This window comes from Nannospalax galili, unplaced genomic scaffold, assembly GCF_000622305.1.
Source record: "Nannospalax galili isolate Female #2095 unplaced genomic scaffold, S.galili_v1.0 scaffold451, whole genome shotgun sequence".
Classification (NCBI taxonomy): domain Eukaryota; kingdom Metazoa; phylum Chordata; class Mammalia; order Rodentia; family Spalacidae; genus Nannospalax; species Nannospalax galili.
The window spans coordinates 2,757,423-2,780,114 of NW_008331662.1; the positions used below are offsets into that span (position 1 = coordinate 2,757,423).

The 22,692-nt window shown below is 38.6% G+C and overlaps 1 protein-coding gene across 2 annotated transcripts in view; it reads left to right on the plus strand.

Moving 5' to 3' along the window:
• Positions 1-22,692, plus strand: part of Rpap2 (RNA polymerase II associated protein 2) — a 78,081-nt gene that overhangs the window by 34,603 nt on the left and 20,786 nt on the right. For both annotated transcript variants that reach the window (XM_008826830.3, XM_029560496.1), the window contains 2 exons: positions 4,268-4,348; positions 8,957-9,025. In XM_008826830.3, the coding sequence (XP_008825052.1) occupies positions 4,268-4,348; positions 8,957-9,025 (150 nt within the window). The remainder of the gene's footprint in view (positions 1-4,267; positions 4,349-8,956; positions 9,026-22,692) is intronic.

Consider the following 22,692-nt stretch of genomic DNA (forward strand, 5'->3'; position numbering starts at 1 on the left):
ATTATGCTTAAATTTTGAACATTTTTAAAAGATAACATAAAAAGCTTACATAGCTTTCTTCACTTGAAAATTTTCCTTTTTTTTTTTTTTTTTTTGGTTTTTTTGAGATAGGGTCTCCCTGTATCCCCAACTGGCATGGAACTCACTACATAGACCAGACTGGCCTTGAACTCAGAGATCCATCTGCCTCTGCCTCCTCTGTGTGTGTGAGTATGTGTGTGTGTGTGTGTGTAGGTTCCCATGGAAGCCAGAAGAGAGCATCAGATCCTCTGAAACTGGAGGTACAGGCAGTTGTGAGCCACCTGACATATTCTGAATGAGCAAGAAGTGCTTTTAATGGCTGAGCCATCTTTCTAGCCCTGAAAATGTTCTATTTTAAGATTATATCCAAAAAAGTATTAAAATGTTTGTAGACAACACAAGAGAACATCATAAAGAAGACTGAGATTATAGGAATAGAAAAACCAAACTATCGCACTCTTAATAATCCAATGAAATCAGGAAGAAAATATCTAAGCTAGACCATGTAAGTATTAATTTGTGGTAAATGTATCATATCAACTTCATATGTTTAAGTTATTATAGAGCTTTAACAATCTGTTAGCTCACTCAGCCTACATATTAACACTCAAGAACTTGAATTTTTAGGCCAAGCATGGTGGGACACGCTTTTAATCCCAGCACTTGAGAGGCAGAGTCAGGCGGATCTCTGTGTGTTCAAGGCCAGCCTGGTCTATATAGTGAGTTCCAAGCCAGCTGAGGCTACATGGAGACCCTGTGTCTCAAAACCAAAAAAAAAAAAAAAAAAAGAACTTGAATTTTTGTTCAGTTCAATTTTGCACTTTGGCTTTGAGCTTCCTGTGGTAGAAAGGGTTGTTCTTGTAATTAGCCCAATCACAAATAGCACTTTAAAATTGCTATTCTGGTTTCTCTGTTTAAAAAAAAAAAAAAAAAAAGCACTTTGCAAATCTTTTTTCCAGAGGTATAAGGTCTACCTTGAATTTCTACTTGCATTTCCTTTTTCTAGGAAAAAAACATGACAGTATGTCAGTCACTATTTATAGAGTTGTAAATACAGAGAAGTCTTAGTTTTGGAGCATTTTGAGAACAGGAAAAACATTGTCTAGAAGCCATAATATTGTGAGTAGCTAAAATCTAAAACGTTACTAGTGACAGAATGGGAGGTATAACAATTTAAAAGTACATATTTCTAAGCCACAATTGAGATCCTTTTTCGATTGGCATTTTACCTTGATTTAGTCCTAAAATCAGGAGGAATTTCTCTAATTTTTACATTTTGAATAAATGTTTAAATTAACATTTATTGGGTATATGTTATATGTCAGGCTCTGCATATGTATCTTTAATTTTACTTTTCCTGTATGCATTTATGTGTATGTGCGGAAGTATGTATATTGGTATGTGTGCAGGTGCATGTATGCTTGGCCATGGAGGCCAGAGATCAACCTCAGTTGTTTCTTGGGAGCTATCTACCTTGTTTCTTGAGCCAGGGTCTCTCATTGGGATCTAGGACTTGCCAGTTAGGCTAGGCTGGCTAGTCAGAGAGCCCCAAAGATCCCTATTCCTCCTCACCAGCTTTTTTATGTAGGTTCTGGGATTGAGTTCAGGTCCTTGTGTTGGCATGGCAAGCACATTACTCACTGAGCCATCTCTCTAGCCCTGTTATTTTACCTCATCTTTATACTTGTACACTGTATTTGTGAAATCTAGTGTAGAAAACAACATAAGTCATCACCTATCTGATTCATAGTACAAGAAGATATCAAACTTGACTTCAGTGCTGTAGGTTTTGAATGTTGGGATGGATTATCCATACAAGTATGGAGTTAAAAGACAGGGATTTAGGTGGAAATAGTTTCCTAGATTTTTTTTTTTAACCTAAGGAAAATATCCAGTTTTAAATTTGAGACCATACAGACTTATCACTAATGTAAATCTGCCCCTTTTGAGTTTTGGCAGGAACAGAAGACCCAAGGGTCCTTGGGGGAGGACCATGGTGTTGATACTAGAACAAGAACTGAATTCAAGAAAGGATGGAATAGCTTAAAGAAAAACAGAAAGAGGTGTGAAAACAGAACAATTGCAGTGGTATGGAGGTTTTGTTATTGCTGATTTGCTTATGAAAGCAATTGGGCCTTTTCTCCTTATAAAAGTAAAATCTAGACTGGAAGTACAGCTCAGTGATAGAGTGCTTGCCTGGCATGATTCTAAGAACTGCAAACAAAAAAAATTTTTTAACGATTAAGACAGAGCTGGAGAGAAGGCTCAGTGGTTAAGAGTACTGACTGCTCTTGCAGAGGACCAGGGTTTGGTTCCCAGCAGCTTCATGGCCGCTAAGTTCCAAGGGATCTGATGCCTTCTTCTTGGCACCAAAAGGTCATTGCATGACACAGGTGCACTTAGATACATGCAAGCAAAACACTCATACAATAAAATTTAAAAATAAATTTTGAAAAGTAAGACTCTTTGGTATGAGTTGATCAATCCAATTTAAACAGACATTGACTTATTTCTTTGACAATTTCATACATATATGTAACGCATTCTCAGTACTCTCCCAGACACACACCCTCTGTTATCTACCTCCTGTTTCTATCAACCCCTCCCACCTGTCCCTTTCCCAGGGCTCTGGGAACATTGTAGAAGAGAGGGCAGAAAGGTTGCAAGAGATGGGAAATTGGGAAAGGGACTTTGAAATGCCATCTTCTGGGCAGACTTTTTTTTTACATTAGAAGATGATAAATGGTTAGAGATGATAATATTGTGGTTGTATAAGAAAATACCTTGGGGAGCTGGAGAGATGGCTCAGCAGTTAAGAGCACTGGCCATTCTTACACATAATCTGGGTTTGGTTCCCAGCACCCACATGGAAGCTAGCAACCATCCATCCATAACTCCAGTTCCAGGGGATCTGACGCCTCTTCTGACTTCCATGGGCACTTCATGACAAGGGTGCACTTACATACGTGCAGGCAAAATACTCACACATTAAAAAAGAAGAAGAAAGAAAGAAAATGCCTTTGCCAGACATGGTAGTATATATTTTTAATCCTAGCACTTAGGAGGCAGAGACAGGTAGATCTCTATGATTTCCAAACTTGGTCTTCATAGTGACTTCCAGGCCATAAAGTAAATAAACAGATATCATTGTCTTTAGGGAGATAAATGAAAATAAGGATCAAATGACACAATGTCAGGAATTTGTTGCAAAGTGCTCCTGGAGGAAAAAAGGAAGGATGGAAAAATGAGCAAATATAGCAAAATACTGAAAGATTGACTCTGAGCCAGGTGTGCTGGCAGATGCCTCTGATCTCAGCATTTGAAAAGTGAAAGCAGAAGGATCAGGAATTCAGTCATCAAGGCCAGCCTAGACTTCCTCTCTGACATACATATGTTATATATGTTGTATATTTATTCATTCCCTTTGATTTCCTGTTATAAGGGGAAGAAGAACTAGAAGGAATGAAATATGTCTCATACATTATATGCAATGTGTATTTTTATTTAAAATGTGTTTTAACACTACATACGCATTTTTTACCTAATGTCTACCCTTTTACATGTTAAAAAATGGATTAGTATTTTTAAGGTGTTTTTTTTTAAATTTTTTTATGTGTATACGTGTATTGCCTGCATGTAGGTAAGTGCACGCGTGTCATGCAATGCCTGTGGAGGTCAGAAGAGGCTGTTGGATCCCCTGGGAATGGAGTTACAGACAATTGTTAGTTGCCATATGGGTGCTGGGATTCGAACCCGGGTCTTCTGCAAGAACAACCAAGGTTCTTAACCACTGAGCCATCTTGCCAGCCCCATTTTTAAGGTTTTTATTATGAGTATTAAATGTGTATGTCATATAAATCACTGATGTTTATCTCCAAGTTCTCACTGAAATGTTTCTACAAGTATCTTTATGTTTGCTGGAATAATGTTTATCTTATTTCATAGAATAAAGTTTTTTTATAGTAAATTGTATGGTCAAGGATAGTAACAGAAATTGTTAAATTGCTTTCAGGTAGGAAAAGCTTGGGACAGAATACAGACAGTGTCAGAATGGTTTTGCATTGTATTACTTTATGGTTTTGTCACTCAGACTGCAAAGCAGAGTGTGGAGTTGCTGTGAAACCTCACTTCTCACCAGTCAGAATCTAGCTTAACTTTTGGAGAGAACCCAAAGTAAGCATGCCCACCAAAATGTTTCCATATAATAATTAAGTTCTATTTTAAAATATAAATTTATTCTTTTCAGATTGCCTGGGCTTTTGGGTCCTCTTCAGATTACAGTAGGAGATATTTATGCTGAACTTAAAAATCTTGTTCGAACTTTCAGGTTAGTGTTAATGTTATGATTTTTTTTCTCTGTTATTTTGATCTCACTGATTTTCTTGCAGAATCCATGGAGACTAAGACATAAAGTAAGTTATTTACCTTCATGGTCTTACATATGAACTCAGTGGTATTTCCTTCTCTAAATATTACTCGTCTTCTCTTGAATACGACTGCTTACTGGCTTAAATTTTGGCATATTTTACTTTGGAAAGCTTCTTAGAGAGTAGACTGAACTTAGGAGGGAAAATTACAGGCTGGAGAGATGGCTCAGTCAATAAAGTATTTGCCTTGTGAGCATTGACATGAGTTCAGTCCCCAAAATGCATATTTTTTTTAAAAAAGTTCTAATCAAAGCCTATTTTCTCCAGTAATTATTTTTTCCCTAGAATTTCCTACATCTTGGGGCTGGAGAGATGGCTCAGTGGTTAAGAGCACTGGCTGCTCTTGCAGAGGACCCGGGTTCAGTTCCCAGCATCCACATGGTGGTTAACAACCATCTGTAACTCCAGTTTCAGAGGAATCTGATGCTCTCTTCTGACCTCTACAGACATTACATGACATGGATGAACTTACATACATGCAGTCAATACCCTCATACACCTAAAATAAAGATAAAAATAATAAAATAAAAGCTTGCACCACCATGCTCAGCAAAACTTCTTATGGCACCTAAGGTAGCCAGGAAAAGAGGCACATTGTCCTTCAGTCCTCTAAGAAATAACTAACAGATTGCAGATACATGGAGACTTCCAAATGTCCTCTTTAATTTATAAACTATTATTTTGTCACCTTTTTTTCTGTCATTCATATTTTATAACCAAAGTCCCTTCCAATTACTCTTTTTTTATTATTTTTAATAAATTAAAGACTAGATGAAATGATGCTATTGATTTCAAAGCTATCCAGATTAGTAGGGATGCTGGTGAGTATGGGACTGTGTAGATAAAACATTGGCCAGGAATTGACAGATGAGGGGCTGGAGAGATGGCTGCATGGTTAAGAGCACTTGCTGCTCTTGCAGGGGACCTGAGTTCAGTTCCCAGCACCCACATGGCAACTAACAACCATCCTTCCTTTCCTACTCCAGCTCCAGGGGATCCAATGCTCTCTTCTGACATTCATGGGCATTGCCCAACATGTGTATACTTACATATATGTAGGCAAAACACTCATACACATAAGATAAAAATAAATTTTTTAAAATTAAAAATGAGACTATGAGGTTATTTTATATTCTGCCTACATATATATGTACATATATACATATATATGTGAAATTTAATAAAGCATCTGTAAAAAACAAGCCAAAAAATAAACATTACTTGGAAGGAGGGCATTACAGGATTCTGTTCCCGAGACAGAATTTGATATTGACCAAGTTATTTTTACAAGTCTTTAATACCTGTGACTCAAAGTCTGTATCTTTAATAAAAATCACTTAAATTGGCTTTTCTATATTTTAGAAAATGTCAGTTGTTTCCTGTACAGAATGACCTTCAGTAAGATAACTGATTTGGAGTCTTCAGATTCTGACAGGGCACTCTGACTTTGTAAGCTAGGGTTTACTATGGGGGAAAAAAAGCCATATTGCTGACAGTGACTAGTGTCACAAAATCTTTTCAGTCAATACAAACAGTGGGAAAGAGTTGACATAAATAACTGTAACCTCTTTGAAATGATAATAATAACTTGTAGAACAGTGATTCTCAAGCCATTTAACAACCTCATTTATATGGCTCCACTCCTGGAGGTTGGGGTTCCTTTGATTAGGCTGTGCTCTGACATCATCAGTCTTGCTTAAAAGTCCCCTAGGTGATTCTAATGTGCAGCCCAGTTGAGAGCCTGTTTTAAGGTCTTTGAAGAATCTTTCCCCAGTGAATAGAGAGCTGCCCTTTCCACTGAGTAGCACCACAGTCTGTTATCCAGAATGGTGTGTTTAGTTACCTGTTGTAGTTCAGAACAAGTTCTTTTGCAGCTGCTTGGTAATTACTCGTCGGTATTTGAATCAGGATATTTCTCTAAAGCAGACTTGAATTATATTTTTGCATAAAAATCCTCTTTAAATTGCATCTATGATAAATCAAAATATTTTCTCTAAATCTATATGAATTTCAAATTACTGTTTCGAAAGTATGCTTTTTAAATGATTTCTAACAAATACTATATTTGCTTTTGAATTATTAGTTAGACAATAGTAAGTATGTTCATTTAGCATCTGTGTTAGAAATTAATTTGGCACAAAGAAAATGAAAGTAAGACATTGCTGTTCTGCTAATATAATATAAGTACTTAGAAATAAAAGTAAAACCTTTTATATACCCCAGTACCTGGGATGGTGGTGTAGATTATGCAGTCAAAACATTTTTGTGCTGAATGACCAAATGAACTCATAAAATCTTAAATCTGTGTCAACTCTGAGAGATTTGTGTACAGTTTTTAAAAATCCAGAACTATTCCATTGGTTTTGATCTTTTTTTCCTTCCACGCTTCTCCTTTTGAAGCTCTTTTTGGTTATGTGCAGGTGCTGTTTACTACAGACAAAACAGCGAATGAAATAGTGACAAGTTCCTTCTCTCATGGCACTTACATGTAGAGAGGCTATAAGTATTTTTAGTGTTATCTATTATTCTGTGGTGATAATAGTCTTTTCTCTTTCCCAATACACTCTCCTCCCTTTCTTCCAAGAAGCGAGGAAGTGGGATGGTATTGAAGGAATGAGAATGCTGCAGTTTTAGGTAGGCTGGTAGCAAGACCTTGGTGAGAAGATGCACTTCAACAAAGGTTTAATAAGAAGTAAGGGAGCAAACTGTTATTCCGTAAAAATGTTTGAGACGGAAGGAACAACTGATTGGAGAAAAAAAAAAACAAAAAAAAAAACCTTGAAAACAGGGCCAAGATGATTCAGCAGGTAAAGGCACTTGCTATGCAAGCCTGTTGACCTGAATCCAATCCCTGGAACCTACATAAAGGTGGAAGGAGAAAACTGACTCCACAAAGTTGTCCTCTGACCTCCACACCTGTCTCTGGCACATACATGGTTGTACTCATACACATCATAGACACTAATAATAAATAATAATTAGGATGCTGATAAGCCTAGAAAATTGAGCAAAGACAAGAGTAGAAAAATATATGCTCAAGAATTATGGAACTGGGGTTGGGAGTAGTAAAATCTACACCTATGGGAACATGAACTAGAGGGAGAGTGTGTTTTGAAATGCCTCAGATCTCCCAAGTAGAGATATCAAAAGAAGCTGGACTTCAAAGAAGAGAATTGAACTAGAGGTAGAAAATTTGAAGATGTCAGCACATAGTTATCTTAGTGCTAGGAGAGTGGATAAAATCACCAAGGGGAAACCAAAAAAATAATAAGAATCAGGCATGGTTACACATCCTTTTAATCCCAGCACTTAGGAGGCAGAGACAGGTGGATCTCTGTGAGAAAGAGGCCAGCTTGGTCTACATAGTGAGTTCCAGGTTAGCTGGGGCTACAGGGAAACCCTGTCTCAAAAAAACAAACCAAAAAAATCACTAAGGGGAAGAGTGATTACAAAGGAGAGAAGAGGCAGAGGGCCAAAGTCTCCAGTAATGAAAGGTCCAAGAAAGAGGTCCACCAGCTCCAAAAAAAGGAGAAAACAGTAGAAATCTGGTAGAAATGTTCCATGGAGAAGGGAATGTTTGTCTGTGTCAGATCTGCTGGTAGATGAAGGGAGGGCAGATTTGGCAACTTGGGTGCCTTTTATACATTTACTCCTCACAACAACTCTGTGAGGATAGGTAATATTATTGACCTTATTTTACCAGATTTTTGAATTTAAGATTTATTTTTATTATTTTTAATTATATGTCTGTATGAGGATATATGCACCTGGTGCAGATGCCCACAAAGGCCAGAGGCATTGGATCCTCTGAAAGAGCAGTATGCATTCTTAACTGCTGAACTATCTCTCCAGTACCATAAAGTTTTATATTACAAAGAATATATCCAAGACAAAACAGTATTAAGTGACAGATCTGGGCTTAATATCAAGATCTGTTAGACTGTTATACTGTGCTCCTTTTTATATCAAGACTTTCCTTCTTTTTTTGTCTTTTTTTTGAGACAGGGTCTTGTAGCCCCAGCTGTCCTGGAACTCACTATGTAGACCAGGCTGGCCTCGAACTCACAAAGATTCGCCTGCCTCTGCCTCCCAAGTGCTAGATTAAAGGCATGCACCACCACACCCGGCTAGACTTTCAAATTTTTAAAAAATATTTTATTATTTTTATTTTATGTGTATGAGTGTATTGCCTACATGTAAGTTCACCCATGTCATGCAATGCCGTAGAGGTCAGAAGAAGGCATCAGATAACCTGGAACTGGAGCTATGGATGGTTGTTAGCTGCTATGTGGGTGCTCGGAATCAAACCCAAAAGAGCAGCCAGTGCTCTTACCTGCTGAGCTCTCTCTCCAGCAGCAGCAACCACATTATTCTGCTGACTCTTCCCTACGAAATATAACAGGTACTTATAAAGTACTTCTTCAACACAATAACATAATTCTTATCCAGAGCTATAATATAAAGTAATATAAAAATCCTTGGGTAAATTTAATTTTGTTATCTTTCAGATTAACAAATAGAAATATTATACACAAACCTGTGGAATGGACTTTAATTGCTATGGTGTTGCTGTCATTGTAAGTATTCTTTCAGATTTTATCTCTAAAGAATTTTGATTTGGGAAAAGCAGTTAAAGATTTTGTAAATCTTGAGCTTCATTAGTCTGTATTTTATATAACTAATATTTTTGACATAGTTTAAAAGTATAGGGAAATTTTTCCTAACTGCGTTTTAAAATTTAACAGATTGAAAGGACCTGTAGTAAATGCTTACTGCACAAATATTATAAAACACTTAGTACTCATTCACCTTTTAAGAAATCAGTGTTGGTTTCAAGGCTACTTTTTCAGAAGGGTTAAAGTCATTTAATAAGTGTAGTGTTTTTCAGCTTGAATTACAGAACTCTTTTGAGGATCTTTCATTACTGTGTTATTGTTGCTGCTTGGTGTGTGTTGGGTCACTGAAGCCCATAGGATATTGAAAACTTATCGGACACTCACAGGTCAAGCAGGGTGATAAGTCAGCCTCATGGCACCTCCAGTCCTGTTTCTCTTTCTTTGATATTCGATCTGACATGTTATTCTGGCTTCCCTGTTCCAAAGAACGCTATGCAGGAAGGATTAGCATAGGCTTCAGTGAGCCAGATCTGTGTCACTCAACCAGATACGATGCACATGATTCATTAAATCAGAACAGAAAGTAACTTTACTTGAATGCTCTGCTGTAAATTTATCAACCCTAAGAACAAATCTTTTGTCATTTCTACGATTCAGTGTTCAGTTGAATTGGCCGTTTGTGAAACAGATCTTAGGAATTTTTTAGAAAGGTCTATCTTATGAACTGTATAAATATTTTGGTCATTGACAAAATATCAGTAACTCTTCTTATCCACAGTACATGTGTGTACTAATAAACCCTCACAGACAACTGTTTAACTATACTTCTATGACTTATGCTACTAAGGGGGAGTAGTATTGTGGATTGACATGTTAGAGCCATGGACTCTGCAGTAATCTTAGAATCTTGCTTCTTTGAAGTATTATCTTCATAGACAGCTACTTACTGAGGACATATTACACCCTGCATTTTTTCCTGTTAAACTATTGCCACATCTCTAAAATGTCTAGCAAGGAATAAAAAGAAGTATGAAATAATAAAAGCTATCATTAAAATTCATATGATTATTCCATATGAAAACAAAACTCTTGGATTGGTGAGATGGCTTAGTCAGTAAAGTGTCTACTAAGCAGGCATGAGTTCAGATCCCCAGTACCCATATAAGCTAGGTGTGGCATTGTGCCTTTGATGTTCCAGCATGGGCATGGGAAGATAGACAGGCAGATCCCTGAGGCTCATTGATGAGCTATCCTACCCCAATTGATGAGTTCCAGGTTCAGCGAGAGGCTATACAAGTATGCACACATGTTCAAAGCACAGACATGCACGCATATTCAAAGCACAAACATACACAAACATATACACACAGAGTAAGACTTAAACCTCCCCCCAAAATTAAAACAAACAGAACTCTGTGTTTGATTTTAACAGTGGCACCATGTGTCACAAAATACTGAAACCTTAGCTAGTACTTTTATGCACCATGACTTCTCTAACTTTGCATGTAATAATGAGAGAAGTTTTTCTTAAGAGTCAGTGATCCGTTAGAAAATCATAACTTAATTGGGTTCAGTTTGACATTTCATGTGCACTGCATGTTTCTCATGTGCAGTCTTAAAGTTGTCACAATAGATACTGTTTCTTGTCATCCATTGATCTTCTTGTGCCCTGACCCCTAAAGCTGGACCTAACTTCCTACCCAGTAGTCATTGATCTTTTTGATCCCTAGACAACTTAGATCATTTCTAGATTAAGTCCCTTTGGCTTCTTTTAAAGTCTTTGGTCACTATAGATGCCACAGCCCACCTTAGCAGTTCCTGTCTATTCTGTATGTTTGGATTCCAGGTGAAGCTTCTTCCGTCATCAGCAAAGAAGGCTTCTGTCTCTTCCATATGTTTTTTCTTCTTTCTGCAGAAAGTCTCCTTTAGCTTTTCATATTAACCCCCACAGAACTTGTGATAGCCCCTTTGTTTTTTTTATCACACTTTTAAAATAAATACCACTATACATGTTAGTGTATAGTTTAAATATGTCTCATGCTAAAACTAATCTCACTTTATAAACTAGAATTATATTTGATATTTCCATCCCACTTTCTTTCCACATACAGTTCAAATGCTTTTTAAAGAAGATAGCATTGCCATTGAGGAAAGAAAAAGCAGACATGAGAGCTAGGATTGGATCAAGAGTCTTACAGTGGAAAATACAGAGACCTCAGACACCCAGAGACATAGAGGAAAGGGGAACCACACACATTTGTGGAGCACTAGCTTTCCTTTCTAGTGTTTTAGCTTATTGCCACTAAACAGTCTAGGCACACAAGAGTCTCTTCCTCTCTCTCTTCAGAAAACCTTCACATCTATTTTCAAATTTCCAATTCTGGTTACTCATAGCTTGTAGGCATTTACAGAATTCATATTTAAAAGCAAATGTCTCGTAAGTCTGCATAGCTAAGCAAAGATTCTGAATGGCAGTTGTCACTGAAGAACAAAATATAAGATAGTATGTCAGGCTGGCAAAGTGGCTCAGCGGTAGAGGCACTTGGGTACAACCTGACAACCTGAATTAGATTCCCGGATCCCACAAGATGGCAGGAGAGAACTGAGTCCTGAGAGTTGTCCTCTGACCCCCACTTGCATGTTGTAGCTGCATACACCTGCACTCATGTACACAAAATAAAACTTTAAAAAGACAGTATGTTCAATTATATAATAAGATGTTTATGAGTCTGTGTAATAAGTACTTTTATAACAATATTTTATTGTTCTTTGGATATGAATATTAACACATTACTAGCATTCATTCAATACATGAAAGAAAGCTCTTTTCAAAATTCTCCATAGAAATCACCCAGGAAAGGAGGGGGGAGGGAAGGAGGGAGGGAGGGAGGGAGGGAGGGAGGGAGAGAGAGAGAGAGAGAGAGAGAGAGAGAGAGATAGAGAGAGAGATAGAATGAGCATTTGTATGTACATATATTAGTACATATATATATATAATTATGTTAGTATGTTGCTGCTGGAGTCTTGTTAGAAGTTGAGGGGGTAGGGGCTAGGGAAGAGGGATCAGTGGTTAGGAGCACTGACTGCTCTTGCAAAGGACCCGGGTTTGGTTCCCAGCACCCAACAACCATCTGTAAGTGCAGTTCCAGGAGATCTGATGCCCTTTCTAGCCTCCTCAGGCATTGCACGACATGAGTGCACTTACATACATGCAGGCAAAACACTCATATACACAAAATATAAATAAATAAATAAAATTATTTTTAAAAAAGAAGAAGCTGGGGGGCATCAACCTTGTTACTAAAAATGCTGGTCAAGAGCAACAGAAATGCCAGATCTTAAATTTTCATGTTAGTATTCCAAAGAGTAAGATACTTCTGTAGAAAATGATCTTTTCCTGGTGACTTCCTTTGTACTTTCATGGACGCAGTAACACTAAGGAAAATTTTGGACCATGCATTTAATATGTTAATGTAAAGTGATTTGATTTTTATATGAACATAATCTCAGGAAGAAATCTGATCAAATTAGATTGGCACAGTTGATCATCAAACACTCAGCGAGACACTTGTTTATATGAAAGTACATCATGGCTCATTCTCATTTTAGAGTTCTTACTAATTAATTCTAGGAGACTTAAATGGCTATTTGGTTGCAACATTTTTTAATTTTATATTTTCAGGCTCTAACTAGTTGCCAAGAGCATGTTAACCTTAAAGCAGAGTTGAAGCAGTATACAATTATTTTACAAGAAAGGAATTAGCATCTCTTTAGTCTTCCCATTTTTACTTGATAAATGTTAAGATTTTCAAGAACTGATTACTTGTAGAAAAAAATCTATAATAGTGATAATTGATTGACCCATTTTTCTAAGAACTGATTTAAAATGCAGTAATCAAGTAATTGTGGTGGTTTATTGCCTAAGCCCTTAGTAATAATTTTGTGTAATTGAACCTTACAAATTTTATCCTTACATCAGATTCTGCCCTGAAAAGATCTGTGAGTTGAAATAACACAAGCTTGAATCTGATTTTCCCAAATAAATTTGTTCTACTAAGGCATCAGGCTTTCTGGACAGTCCTTGATGCATCACTTGCAATGAAAATGTATATAACTACGTATAAGTTATCATCTGCGTTTTAGAACCTATATATTCTACCATATAAAACATGTTAACCTTTTTTGTGTATTTTAAAATATTTCTTTACCAAATTAGAAAACACTAACAAACTACATCAAAGTGCATCCATGATGCCATATCACATTTACTGTGTCATACTTTCCTTTCCCTATTCGTCATAATCCCCTTCTTGCCAACAGAGGAATGGGAATGGAGAGTCCCCTTTTAGCATGGTCACAGTATTTGGAGTAGTTTCTTTGAGAAGATACTTACACCCATAGGACACCTCCCTCAGCTCTGTCCCATCCCTCCTTTCCGTCATCCTTTTTGCCTTAGTCTTCCTCTGTCTTCTTGGACGTTTGTCATTGTGTTTTAACTTATCACACAAGGTAGGACTGTGCCGATGCTGGTGAGAAATCTAAGGAAGAAATCAAAGCTGGCAGCCAAAGAGAAGACATCGGAAAGCAGATTAACTGGCCATTCCGTATGTGCAATTCATGCCAAAATGATGATCAGGTTTCTTCAAGAGTGCTTATACTGAAAACTTAACTTTTAACCCATGTTTAATCTAGAGCTTTCATGCGTAGGTCACTCATTTGTATTCTGGTGGTCTATAGTTAATTGTAGAAATCAAATGTCTTGTAATGGGTGACCAGGGAGGGAGATGTATGCCATGCTCTGTGGGAATTATTTGGCTGAGAATGAAGGAGGTGAATACTTACTTGTACGACTCAGAGACCATGAAGGGGAAAGTGGCCTATACTGGTCTAACATGGATACATGCTCTAGCTACTTTGATGCCCTTGATGTTTTCTAATGGAAAGCTTTCAAAGCCATCTCCAAAGTGTCTGCTTTCATTTTATTTATCTGAACTTGCCATTTCCAGTGAACTGTGGCCTGTTTTGTAGTCAGAGACCATGCAATAGTTTATTCCCTCTAAAAGCTTTGAGTATTCCCATTGTTCAGGGAGTAGCATGTAAGTCCTGGGAAATGGTATTTAAACAAGCTCAATTTGACCATGATCACTAAACAAAAGCCATCAAGACACAGGCAGCCACTTTATGTAACCATCATACGGATAGGTGCTCTGGAGAGTCACTTCCCTAGGGCTACCATACGTGAATGGAATGATGTGACCAAGGCTTTTCACCCTTAACCCACTATGTTTTAAAGCCTACCCATCACTTAATTTCCACATAAAAATCTGCATATACCATGAAAAACAAAGAGATGGTTCCTTTGTAATAAGTTGGTTCATAGTATTCCTGAATCCCAGATCTTTCTCTTGCTATTCCAAACTAGTTTGGGATTTGAGAACATATTAGAAGACTGCTACAAGTATTTTAATGTCCCTATAATTATGGAATTTTTATATTTAATTGATTTTATTGAGATAAAATTCATACAACATGAAATTCCCATTTTAATGTGTATAGTTCACTGGTTTTTAGTCTTCACTATATTGTTAGTACTCCCTAATAATAGAACATTTTTGTCACCCCCAAAAGAAACCTCATAGTAGCTCAGCCCCAATTTCCCCTTCTCTCCTCTGACAAGCACTTCTGTTCCCTATAGATTTTTTTATTTTGAATAGTTTCTATCAGTGAAATCATATAAGACATGGCCCTTTGTGTCTGGCTTCTTTCACTTAACATGTTTTCAAAGTTTTTGTATACATTACAGCATGTAGCAGTGATTTGTTCCTTTTTATAACCAAATAATATTCCCTAGTGTGTATATACTACATTTATTTATCCATTCATCAGCTGATGATCATTTAGGTTATTTCTACTTGGGGTGCCATTATATATAATGTGCAGTGTTACTACACCAACATTATAATTACCTGAACAAAAAGCCTGACTCTTAAATTTAGTTTTTAAGAGTGGGAATTGAACCTCAGTCCTCTGCAAGAGTAGCCAACACTCTTTAACTGCTGAGCCGCCCCCAGTTCTTAAGAGTGGACCTGAATTCAGAGGACACCCATTCCCTTAGATGTCTTTTGGAACTGTGTTCCTCAACCAGGCCACACTCATATTTTTATTCAAAAAACAGTTTCTCCAGCTTCATTGGGGAAGTACAAGTTTGGCTCCATCCTAATGTTACCATTTCATCCCTTGTCCTAGAATATCTCATTCTTCCAAGGTCCCCATCTCCACTGTGTACAGCAGAGATAGGTGTGCTGCCTTTCAGAGCTTTGGTATGCTAATTCTCAAGCATACCCACATTCATTCATTATCTTTTTTGGTGAAGTACCAAATAAAGGTTGGTGCCCAGGTCATAAGACACAAGAGCACATGGTTTTGCTGGGGTTAACTAAAAGTCATTAGTCCACAAAGCTGGGGTGGTGGTGCACACCTCATAACCTTTAATCCCAGCACTTGGGAGGCAGAGGCAGGCAGATCTCTGAGTTCGAGGCCAGCCTGGTCTACATAGCAAGTTCCAGGCCAGCTGGATCTAATGTCTCAAAAAAGACCAAAAAAAAAAAAAAAGTCATTAGTCCAGATTTTGTCCATTTTATGTCACTCCTTATGTTATGGTGCCATAAACATTCATGTGTCCATATCTCTGTGCATATGTGTTTTCATTTCTTCTACTTACATACATTGAAGTAGAATTACTGGGTTATGTTTTTGACCTTTTGAGGAGCTGCCAAACTGTTTTCTGTAGCAGTGGCACCATTTCATATTCCCACTAGCCATATATGAGCGCCCCAAACACTGAACTTTAAAAGTGATCTCATTTCACTTCACTCGCATCCAGTAGTCATTGAAGGTGTTTATGTATGAAGTGTCATGGTTTGAATATGAAGTGTCACCCACAGCCTTGTTCATTATATGCTTGTCCCTACCTGGCAGTGCTGTTTGGGGAGGTTAAAGAAACTTTAGGAGGTGGAATTAGCTGAATGAAGTTATGTCATTAAAGGCAGGCAAATCCCTGTCACTTCCTGGGTCACAAGGCCAACTGACTGCACTGTCATGTTCTCTCCACCATAATGTTTAAACTGTGAGAAAAAGAAGTAACTCCTCCTTTTTAATTGTTCTGCAAGATTTTTTTGTCACAGCTGTGCAGAAGTAACTAACAGACCATCAGTACCAGAGAAGCGTGGTCATTGCTGTGATGAAGTCATTTGAACTGGTTTATAGGAACAACTTGGAAAAGACTGGGGAAGCAGAGAGCAGCTAGAGCACTGTAAGCAGAGCTTGATATGCGATTCTGGCATGAGTTCAGAAGACCAGATGCCAGCAGGAATGTTGTTAGTAGAGGCTAGACTAATGAGGTTTCACATGGGAACACAGGCTGCTGGGAATTGGACTAGAGACCATGCATGTTATGTTATGGCAAACAATGTATCTACATCTTGTCTCTATTCTGAGGCTGATGGAAAACTAATAGCCTGAGGAAAAATTTTTAAAAAGCCTGGCATTTAGGATGTGGCATAGTTGTTAATGACTGCTTTTAGCCAAGCTTAACAGTGAGAACTGGGAATAAAAAGCTTGGAAAACAAAGGGTTTCAAAAACAGTACAGTCTAGCCAGAAAAGAAGTGAATCAAAAGTTGTTGAATTTGAGATTATTAAAGAGATTAACACCATTAAAAAGAAGCCAAGCACCCTGAGTCTAGACTTTAGGAAAGATGCCCTGAGGGCATCTCAGGAGTTAACCAAACCCCACCCATTGTAGGCTCCAGTTATAAATTTTTTTTTTTTTTAGGAGAGGGCCACCAGGCACCCTCTCCTAGATACACAGCCACCTAGACCTAGGGAAGTGTTTTCTCCAATTTCCCCACCCAGCCGCTAAAACCACTACATCCTGATTCAGGGGGTCCTGGCCACTGCTTGAGCTCATGGCAGACGTTTGTGCCAGTTTTCAGTCTTTCAGAATGTAAGAATTATGGGATGTTAGACATTTCCATTGAATTTTCAAAGAAAGGTCTGTGAGGGCAAGCAATGTGTAACAGGTCCAGATTCTCTATGAGATAGCTCTGAAGATGTGAAACTGTAGGGATGAGGCTAAGACACAGTAGAGACTCCAAGATGTTTTTTATGCCGAGCTCATGGATCTGTTCCTGTGCTCTTGTTCTGGCATCCCCTCAGTTCCCAAGTCCTTGTGATCTCCATCAAATGGCACAGTGCAGTGTAGAAGACAGGCAAAGTTTTTTACAGAATAACATGAGACAATGTCCAGGGTGAGAGTGGACAATGACCAAGAGGCCCGTTGTGGAGGAAGAGGATCTCATAGAGTGAGAGCAGAGAATGGCCAGAGAGACTACTGTGGAGGGAAACACTGGAGGAGTGAGAAGGGGCAATGGCCAAATGGACCATTGTAACAACCTAGGTGTGTAGCTAAACTTTTTTTTTTTTTTTGGTCTTCTTAAGACAGGGTTTCCCTGTAGCTTGCCTAGAACTCACCGTGTAGGGCCAGGCTGGCCTTGAACTCACAGAAATCCATCTGCCTCTGCCTCCCAAGTGCTGGGATCCAAAGCACGCACCACCAGGCCCAGCAACTTCATGCTATTTTCTAAAGTCTGCGGAACAGTCAGCTTTCCTAAGGGTGTTTTCTTTGTCCAGATGATTGACTGGCCCATTTGGATCAACTCTTTAAGGAAGAGGACAATCCTCTTTGTTCTTTACCAAAAAGCCTACTTATAAGTAGCAATCTTAGGCTCTTTTGGATATGTTAGAATATGTCATGTCTACCTAGGACCATAGTTACAACTCAGATCCATTCTTTTCACCAAAATTCAGGTAACAGAGCAGATTAAAAAGAATTAAAGAGGGGGCCAAAGAAATGGCTCAGCAGTTAAGAGCACTGGCTGCTTTTGCAGACCCAGGTTCAATTCCCAGCACCCACATGGCAGCTAACAACCATCTGTAACTCTAGTTCCAGGGGAATCCAACACCCTCTTCTGACCTCTGCAGGCATTGCACAGCATGGGTGCACTTACATACATGTAGGCAATACACTCATACACATAAAATAAAAATAATAAATATTTTTTAAAAAGAAGAAAGAAAAAAATCTATAAAAATAACCATATTTTACCCAGAGAAAATAGCCTTCCCTTGATGGGCCTCCACAAAGCCCTGTTCCCTGCTTGCTCCCTTTTGTCTAGCCTGTAGCTCTCTTCTCATTTAATATTTTACATTTTAAGGAGGGTCAATTGTGATGCTTTTCCCTTCCTGTACCTATCACTGTTTTTCACTTACAAAATTAATATGTTGCCAAAGTGAGACCTGAAACTGATTATGAAGGAGGGGTCCAGCCTCAGTGACTTTTAGTCTTGCTAGCTACATAGCAGAGCATCTGTTCAGGAAAGCCTCAGGCACTGAGTGGAGCAGCCCGCTTGGGCTATACCATTAGAGCAGAGCTGGCCAGGCCCATTGGAACTCACATCATCTTCTCACGTGCCCCAGATCCTGGACGTGGAGCACAGGATTTAATGTTTGCTCTGTGGGATTTTGGTCTTGCTTTGACCCTGTTTCTCCTTTCTATATCCCCACTTTCCTTTTTCGATGAGACTGCTTTCCATCATGTCTTAGAAGCATAGTTTGCCTTTAGTCTCAGGATATTTTGAGCTTGGACTTTTGGACAGTCTTGGAACTGTTAAGACTTTTAGGACTTTTGGAAGTAAGTTGAATGCATTTTCATTGTGAAATGGCCATGAGCTTTTGGGATCAGAGGTTGAATATTATGGTTTGAATATGAAACGCCAGACCAGATATGGTGGCTCACACCTTTAATCTTAGCTCAGGAGGCAGAGGCAGGCGGATCTCTGAGTTTGAGGTCACCCTGCTCTACATAGCAAGTTCCAGGCTAGCCAGGGATACATACCCTGCTTCAAATAGGTAGGTAGGTAGGCAGGCAGACAGACAGACAGACAGATAATTTAGGTAGACAGACAATTTTGCTTTTTGCAAGATAGAGGCTTAACTCTGTAGCTCAGGCTGACCTGGACAACTTGTGTAGGGCCGGCCTTGAACTCACAGAAGTCCTCTTTTCCTTGCTTCTCAAAGTACTGAGTGTGAACCTATACACCCAATACATATATTTCTAGCTGAAGTACCTTTACTTTTGGCCAGGAAAGGTGAGTAGAAATTGAGAATATTAGCCAGGCGTGGTGGCACACACCTTTAATCCCAGCACTTGGGAGGCAGAGACAGGCAGATCTCTGAGTTCAAGGCCAGCCTGATCTACATAGTGAGTTCCAGGACAGCTGGGGCTTCAGGGAGACCCTGCCTCGAAAAGACCAAAAAAAAAAAAATTGAGACTGTGGACATGCCTGTGCCACAGTATGCATGTGGAGGTCAGAGGACAATTTTCAGGGGTCATTTTTTAATTCCCCACCTTGTTTAAAATAGGTTCTCTTATTTCTGCCCTTGTGCTGCATACTCCAGGCTAGCTGGCCTACAAGCTTCCAGGCGATTCTCCTGTCTCTGACCCCTATCTTGGTCTAGAGTGCTGGGATCACAGATATGCACTATTGCATCCAGCTTTCTGACGTGGGTTCTGGAGATCGGAACTCGTGTCATCAGGCTTGCATGGCAAGCACTTTTACCCACTAAGCCATCTCCCCAGACCCCAAATTCAGATGCTTTCCAATGAGATAATACTTGTTTAAATTTCTAACCAAAGCCCACTTTCTACAATGATTATTTTTTTCCTTAGAATTTCCTACATCTCGGGGCTGGAGAGATGGCTCAGTGGTTAAGAGCACTGGCTGCTCTTGCAGAGGACCTGGGTTTGACTCCCAGCACCCACATGGTGGTTAACAACCATCTGTAACTCCAGTTCTAGGGGATCTGATGCCTTCTTCTGACCTCCGTGGGTATTGCACGACATGGGTGCACTTATACACATGCAGGCAATACACACATACACATAAAATAAAAATAAAATATTTTTTTAAGAAGTTATCATTGTATAACGCTTTGTGTTCATCCCTAGCACTATGAAAAAAAGAAAAAAACAAGATTCCTCAGGGGGGAGAAAGTGTTTTCTGTCTTCCCCTACCCCAAGCAGTGATGGTGGTAGTTAGTGGCAGTTGGCCCTTACCAATCACACCTTCAGTAGCCAGTCCCCAGCTTTACTGGTGCTATTTGCCCATCTGCCTATGCTCCCTGTGAGCTAGGAAACTTAAGATTTACTGACATTGTTACCCCAGCCTTAGGGTTCTCCACTAGCACAGTGTGATCATTATTGTGGAGGAGATACCCCTGGTTGACTCCACGTTAGTCGTAGAACATTGGAAACCAGAAGGCTGGAACCCTAGTCAGAAAGAATTGCCACAGAGCAGTAATTATGAAGGAAGGCTTTCTAATGCTCATCTACAAAGCTACTTTATAGACCTGTCACAAACAGGATTTAGATATAAAGTTTTAAAGTTACTACAACCCAGCCCCTTAAACAAACATGCATGTAATATATCACTACAAAGTGATTTACAAAGAACTTGTTTCTTTTGAATTAGAAATATCAATGGCAAGCATCCCTGCTTCCTTATTAATAGGTAATCTTAAAGCATTAAATGCAAACATCACCAGGGCATAAGCCATCTGGCATAAGAAAAACATTTTATTTTATTTGGCTGTCAGAGTCTTTTATAATCAAAGTTTTTATCTCCATTTTCCAGATAATAGTTCTGAATTGGAAAGCCCATAACGGCATGCCTCTCCATGGTACATTTTCTTATCTACTTTCTCTGTTTCTCTTAGAAATCTGTCATAATACTGACCTTACATGCCTGTTAGTTTCTTTAATTTGGTGACCTTACCTTTTTACCTTTTTTTTTTTTTTTTTTTTTTTTTTTTTTTTTTTTAATTGTGTTGAGTTTTGAGTTTGGGGTTTGTTTTGTTTTGTTTTTTTAAGACAGAGTTTCATTCTCTGGCCCAGGCTGACCTCAGATTCACAGCAGTCCTGCCTCAGTCTCCCAGGTGCTGAGATTATAGGTATGCGCCACTGTACCCTAAGAAGCAAAAAATGAACAAGAAAGAGCTGATCAGTGAGTCAGCTGTGGTGTTCACTTACCGGTGGAGGAAGAATCAGACTCTGAAAAGACGGGCCTGCTTCTAAACACGGGTGCTCCACCGCATATGGTATCTCAGAAATGTTTTAGCTCGAACACTGTTGAGTATCCAAAGTAGGTTCAAGAAAGAAGGAGAGAGGGTAACTCTTCAGTGCATGAAGAGTCTAGGTATATCACCAGAGGTATATTTGCCTTTCTTTGACTTCAATTCAGTATTATTTGGTAACATTTTGCTTCTGATCTTAATTTTAAAAATAAAGAACTAGGGGCCTGGAGAGATGGCTCAGTGGTTAAGAGCACTGACTGCTCTTACAGAGGACCTGGGTTCAATTCCCAGCACCCACATGGCAGCTACGAACCGTCCTTGACTCCAGTTCCAGGGGAATCCGAAGCCCTCTTCTGACCTCCGTGGCATTGCACGTCACGGGTACACTCACATGCAGCTAATACACTCATACCCATGAAATGAAAATAATTAATAAATATTTTAAAAAATTAAGAGCTAGGGCTGCTGTTAATACACTCATACCCGTGAAATGAAAATAATAAATAATAAATATTTAAAAAAATTAAGAGCTAGGGCTGCTGGGTAGAATGCTGCCCTTGCTTTCACAAAGTTGAATTTAGCCCCCAGCATAAAAGAATGAAAAAAATAAGATGAACCTTGTAGTTCTACTTCCAAACAACATTTCTATCAGTATTTCTTTACCAGTTCTGATTCTTTGTCCTTTTACTCGGGATCAGAGATCTGCCCCCAGGATCTGTGATCTGCTGAGGAGAATTCATTTGGGGCAGCATTCTAAAGCTTGGCATCTGCAACTGTTGAAACCTATGACTTTTCCCTCAGAGCTATGATTTTTGCCTTCCAAGCCTTTCCATCTTCCATGATCTACAGATCAGTCATACGGACATAAACATGTAGTTCACCTTCCAAAACAGGTTAGATATGTAATCACAAGAATTAAAAAAAACATAGCTGGCAATATGGCTCAGTGGGTGAAGGTACTTGATACTAAGTCTGATGATCTGGTATTTTTCTGTTCTAAATACTGTGTTTGGACAATGTGTAAATAATGCTAAATCAGAAAGAATGTCTGCAGTAAGTGAAGTGAATTTGAAACTGTGCTCTTAGGAAAACAAAACTTCCACTGTGGTCAGAGTCACTGTGGGTTGCTTTTGTCTCAGTCTTGTGCCCAGTAAGTACTCAGTCTAACTCAGAATATTCACTGAATAATCAAATAAATAAAAACGAATAGGAAAAGCAGATAAATTATTATGGATATTAAGGACTTTAACAGGGACTTGGAAATGCTGATAAAATTTCATTGCATATGGAAAACAAAAATAGATGTTTACTATTGTGAATGAGACTTTCGTTACAGAGACCTGGTCTCTGCAATTATGCAAATAGGATTTTTATAATATTTTTTAATTCTTTTTTTTTTGTTTTGAGATAGGGTCTCCCTGTAGCCCCAATTGGTCTG